General features: G+C 36.4%; 1 protein-coding gene across 1 annotated transcript in view; it reads left to right on the forward strand.

The window, feature by feature from the left end:
* LOC110465616 overlaps positions 1-5,402 on the forward strand; it is a 15,991-nt gene extending 10,589 nt beyond the window's left edge. The window contains exons 2-3 of the mRNA XM_021521562.1: positions 682-732; positions 3,367-5,402. Coding sequence (XP_021377237.1) covers positions 682-732; positions 3,367-3,543 — 228 coding nt within the window. The 3' untranslated portion in view covers positions 3,544-5,402. The remainder of the gene's footprint in view (positions 1-681; positions 733-3,366) is intronic.
* The last annotated feature ends 986 nt before the right edge of the window (positions 5,403-6,388 follow it).

Genomic DNA, 6,388 nt, shown 5'->3' on the forward strand with positions numbered 1-6,388 from the left:
GGGGGGGGTTCTGGATAATTGGGACTGTTGATATGTGTCTTGGCAATTCGACAGTCTAAAACGCAACATGAATTCTCTGACAATGCGAAAAATGTAAAGGCCCATTGAGTATAAAATATCTAAGCATGGTATATTTCCCCTGTTAAGAACTTTTTGATCTTCACAAGAGCACTTCATTAGAGTGTCACTATTTTGCAAGCACAATGTTGGCGTGAAAATGATTTTCAGTACACTCTAAATCATTTTTCTCGCAAAAGATTCATTTTGCATCAATTCGCGAGGTGCACCATTCACGAATTTAGTTCTTCCGCGAATATCGATTTCATATATAAATACTTTGTAATTAAAAAAGCATCCTTTCATTCACCATGTAAGCAATTTGAAAATAATAAATAAGAGAGTTATATCGAATATTTCCTGCATACCATCGTACTCTGCACCTTTGCGTTACCACATTATTTAACGTCGAATGTTGTATTGATTTAAAAGCTGTACAAATTTGACGAAAGGGGTGGGAAATGTAAAATTAAAGTACAGATCAAATTTGCAAACATAGTGATTTACTTTGGCAGGGTGCACTAGGCAAATTCAATGATAGTTTTTATAGAACATTAATATCGCTTTAATCGAATCCTTTATAATGATTTAGTGTTTTTAAGTTGTTTTCTCTCCTTCTTACAGAACTGGAAAATGGACGTGCAGAACCAGGTGGCTAATATTGCTACAAATTTGGTGAGTAATTAGTTGTTAAGATATTGAAAAAAGGATTGAATTCAGAGAGGATAATTAGTAGCCTCCCATCACATATAACAAATTAATACGACCCCCCTAGACTTAACTTGGAAATCGGACATTAATTAACTCACGGGAAAACACTGACATACGATCAGACGACTTCAAGAAGGTCGTATATGAGGCGCCTGGAATGCAGACTGATGTGTTTTGTTTACCGACCTCACCTGTACGTATCACGTGCTAACAGTAGTTCACAAGCTCTTGGTCGCTACGACTTTTGTTGTCGAGCGAGTTACGCTCTGTCAGATAAATCGGTTCACAAATGCAATTACAATAACTCTGTGAAAATAGTGGTTTGTAAAATATCAAGATCCCTATAAAATGCAAGTGCATGTGCGTGCACGTAATAACGGCATACCATGCGATAGCCTATGGTTACATATGTACCTGACATGTTAATATACCATGCGTAAGCAGGCTATGGAATGATGTCCAAAGTGTACATGATTGAGAGTAATTTTGTTCCATAAAAGAACAGTAAATTGACAAATAAATATAGTAATTTAATTTATTTCCGTCGTTTTTGGTATATTAAATAAAATAAGTGTCATTGTATAAATTCTATCCCTCTGCAAAAAGTTCCGATTTTTTTCAAGGTAGACAACTCTCATCAGGATCAAAATAATTGTAAAATGTAAAATAAATTAATTATAAAGACTTTGTGTGTATTTGGTTCAATTTTTCACTCTTTTTGTATGTAACTATGTGTCCTGTTTGATTTTGGCTTGTATTTAGTAACTTTTATCCATATAGTTTCAATAAAAAACGCTTTTTGTAACATGTTGTAGATATTTTATGATAAATAAAATATTTGTAGGGTTGATTAGCAATGTTTCTTTTCATTATTTTATTGTTGTAATAGTTTTGAACAATGCCACACGCTCAAAAAATGTGAAAGTGTTGAATTTGACAAAAATTCAATTTTTCGGTATTTTTTACAAATAAATCCCCAGTTTATCGGAATGCTTAGATTTTCATAAAATCATCTCTACATAGTCACATAACCATCATGTGAAACTTTCATTGAATTCTGATGGCTAATTGCGAAAGGGTGGAGCCTCCTTAAAACCTGTCAAGCCCAAAGTCAGAATATTCTGCTGAACTAACCCTTTTTTAATCTTATATGATAAAACAGAGTGGCTACACTTTAGTATTTGTTACTCTATACTGCAGTACCCCATCCTCGAAATTCCAGGGGTTACGATCCCTCGTTCTTTGCACATATTCCAGGGGTTACGATCTCTGACGTTCTTTGCACATATTCCAGGGGTGCAGAGAAAGTAGGAGACAGTAGCCCCTGAAAATTTCGAGGATAGTAGAACCTTTGATCGCCTCCGATTTATTTTTGAGGTTCATTTTCTCCTTTAGTAGCTCCTTTGTCTCGAGTATCGACATTGCGTTAAGATGTTGTACTTATTTCTGGAAATCATTTTCACGTACTTCGATTCCCCTGACTTTTCTATATTTGTATAAGTGTTCGTGGTGTTAGTTAAATGTATAGAAAAAAATGGAGCTTCTTAGTATCGGTTTGTTTTTGTTTGACAAATATTTACCAACAATTTCAAGAACTATACTGAGACGATGAATTCGGCAGGGAACTGCTCAATAATGTTGGTGTTGACATGCGAATACGACTGTGATATGAATACTTGTTTAACTCAGTTAACTTCAAAAAAGGTCTATTAATAATGAAGTATACGTCTAAACAGGGAAAAAGAATTGTCCGGCATACTTTACACAAGTACAATGTAAGGTTTTATACCAAAAGGTCGTACCTATAATTTGATCGGAATGCTCAAAACCAGCTGACTCGTATCATGAGTAACCTTATTATCACTTGATGCTAATCTTGTAGACTTGTCCTGAGAGACCTGTCTGTGTTAGCGAGCCGTTCAGCCCAGATTCAAAAATAGGTGTTGAGCTGCAGTACAGTCAATCCTTCTGAATCTATGTTTTGAAATTGTGAACGATTGTTCCAATTCTTATCTCAATTTACGCGAAACATAATCCGTGGAAACGTTACGTAACACTAAGAACAACTATCTATATCTAAAACAGGTTCAAATAACGCATTCACCCCTGAAGATACATTTGAATTCTCCCAATTCAAAGGTTGGAATAGTTCATTACTAAATTTCAGGGGTGAATTAGTTTAGCTCTTCCAAAAGATCCCTTTCTGTACACATCATTATATCAGTCGATGAAGTCGTAGAAGGGCACATTTTGAAGTAGGATTTTTATAGAATTGCTTGCTTTTTTCTGTGATGACTTAGCCATGTGAATATTATGAAAAGGAAATTGGAAAAGTATTTCGTTTGACATTTCGTTCACAGACTCATAAAACGTGTTGGAAATATACTAAAAACATCTAGGCGGCTTATCACATCACTGGTTATCTCCCCTTACTAGATACCGCCGTAATTATAACATTGACTATCGAATCATTTTCCAGCATGTCCTCAAATGAAATCGACCTTGACAGACATATGTCTCTTTCATAGAGAACTAATAATTGGGGCATGCCTTCTTTCTCCAGAAGTCTCATGATTGAAATTGATTGTATCCTTTCAGGAGAGATCACTTAAGGAGTACCCTAACCCGGACGCAGGAAAGAAGTTTGATTACACAGATGAAATTGAAAAAGCGGAGATGGAAAAAGAAAGGAGGATTTATGCCAGATTCACGGGAGACACTTTGAATTACGGATTGCAAAGACTGCCGTCACGGGCGATTCCAGATAAATATTGACTGACATTATCACCACCGTAGCTCGCTACTTTACGGGAAATAGCAATTACCAGAACAAATAAATAACAACAGTGAAGGACATCAACAGATGGTTTATATATTAGGTAACTCTGCTAGTCGTCAATTCAACAATATCTGTAACGTGAGCTGTGTGTCGGACTGAACAGCCAATTGATAGGTTATGATGATGGTTAAAATAAGATATAGGTCGCTAGCAGTGTGTTAGTCTGTACGGTCAGTTTAACCTGAGTGATCCTAGAAAAAAGGGTGATCATATGGCTACTATATGTCGACTTGAGCAAGTTTATGATTTTTTTATTATTAAAGGCAGACACGCGACCTTATAAAATGTTACATTTATATTTGTTTTGTGTTGAGTTAAGTCGCATTATAGATGCTGTCAAATCAACATCTTATACACAGGCTTCCCATACTATAAGTAGGGAAATGTTTGCGAAGTTAAATATTCGCTAGTTTTGCCTATAACTATTTAGCGCGTATATATGCACTCGCAAACATAATGACACATCATGGAATATAAACACCAGCAACATGGTCAATGCGAATATTTTCACATGGCGAGTATTTTGAAAAGTTCAAATGCTGATATTTCCTCATGCAAAAATATCTGGGGTTGTTTTTCAATTTGTTGCAAGATTTTTATTTTTGCGTTAATTTGCAGTAATATTAGATCACGTGTTCAAATGTCTCGCAAAATTTTCAGACACCAAAAAAGTCCACCGTAATATGTGTCTCTGCTATAAATATACTTTTTGCGTGATTAAGTCGTTTGACAAAAAAAGTTACGTTAATGAATATATAACTCTATTATTCAGTGAGCCAATGTTATAATATAACAATTACTATCTTTTGTTTCTCTATCCCTTCGTTTACTCAATATCGACATATATTAATTGTGGCGCATCGGTCATCACATGTGTCAGCCGAGAATGGGCGTGGTTTGTTTACTCTACAGAATTATTTATGACCTCATTCATGTCCATGTGTTTAGCATTTTATATGTAGAAATAGAATGTGGAATATATAGGCATATTGTTTTAAGTTATAGTTCAATAGTGGTCAAACAGAGGTGGATATATTTGATAACATTGGTGTCAATCTGTTCAGTTGGCTAGGCCAGACAGAATTCTGATGGGCGTTTTCAATCTGTTCAGTGAACAAGGCAAGATAGACTTCTGATGGGCGTTGTCAATCTGTTCAATGAGCATTACAAATGTGTTTGAGGCAAGTTGCCATTTCCTTCGACGCCCAATTTGCTCACTGGGCGTTGTCAGAATGTTGCTTAGTATAGTTATACCTCTCCTTGGTCGTTGTCAGTATAATGATGGGTGTAGCTATACCGCTCGGTGTGCGTTGTCAGTATAATGATGGGTGTAGCTGTACCGCTCGGTGTGCGTTGTCAGTATAATGATGGGTGTAGCTATACCGCTCGATGTGCGTTGTCAGTATGTTGGTGGGCGTAGCTTTACCTCCGATTGGGCGTTGTCAGTATGTTGGTGGGCGTATCTATATGGCTCGTTGGGCGTCGTCAGTATGTTGGTGGGCGTATCTATACCGCTCGGGGTGCATTGTCAGTATAATAGTGGGCGTATCTATACCGCTCGGTGGGCGTTGTCAGTATGTTGGTGGGCGTAGCTGTTCCATAAGTAACTATACAGTTGGTTACTTTTATATACATTTGTCAATGTAATGTTTATTTACGAGTAAGTATTCGTTTACAACATATACATATCTTGTTTTAAATATTTATTCCATGTTTTGAAGTTACATGTTATTCAGCGTATTTATTCTTTTTTGTTGTTGCTAAACAATAAACATATATTTTTGTTGTGAATGATTTTTGTTTTGTGAGTTGTGATTATAATCTGTTATTGACATGATTTTGCCTCTTTGATATCACCCTCTGATATCATCAATGGCGCATCTCGGTAAATTACTGCTACTATTTACTTCAATTTTGCGCTATGTGTCCTTTAAGATCACCAACTTGGAGGATAAATAACTAATTTAAATGATTTGTGAACAGGTTGTCAGACTCATTTTAACTTCTAATGTTATTATTCTTTTCCGCTAAGCCACTTGAAGCACTATCGCCAATATAAGTTATCGCGAAAATTCTGTGTTTTTTTCGTATTTTAATGTTATATCGTATAACTCATAAGACGTATTTCGAACCACAAATAATTGACCTTGAATAACCGCCAAAATATATCGTTTGGAAGGTTTTTGATCACAGGACAGATTAAAAATTAGGGTAAGACATATTTTGATACATATCTATCTATAGATTAATTATCATTGGATGTGCGTGTCACAGTGAACTCGACAAATGACGTGTTTGTATAATACAAACTGTTTCAGAAAGCAAAGTAAGGTTGTGTGATGTCATGATTGGCTCGGCAAGCCTTGTTTCCCGATGTGTTGGTGAAATAAAAATAGGGTTAATAAAAACCCTGTTTCAACTGTAAAAGCTGTAAGCATTGTTCTTCGTTTATAATTGTCTTTTAACAACGAGCTATCGATATTACAGAGATTGTGTATCAGCCGTATAACGTATCATCAGCTGACAACATCTATACACAACCGTCTATACAAGAAAGCGGCAAAATAAAGGAGGATAGAGGAGGCATTAGACATACGAGTGGTGATAGTAAGGGGGAGTTGGTGGCGGGCCTAAGAACGGCAAAATAAAGGAGGAGGAGGAGGAGGAGGAGGAGGAGGAGGAGGAGGAGGAATAGAAGGAGGGAGAAGGTGGTAGGCCTAAGAACGGCGATAGTAAGGGGGAGGTGGTGGCGGGCCTAATAACAGCGATAGTAAGGGGGAG

This window comes from Mizuhopecten yessoensis, unplaced genomic scaffold, assembly GCF_002113885.1.
Source record: "Mizuhopecten yessoensis strain PY_sf001 unplaced genomic scaffold, ASM211388v2 scaffold11093, whole genome shotgun sequence".
NCBI classification, from domain to species: domain Eukaryota; kingdom Metazoa; phylum Mollusca; class Bivalvia; order Pectinida; family Pectinidae; genus Mizuhopecten; species Mizuhopecten yessoensis.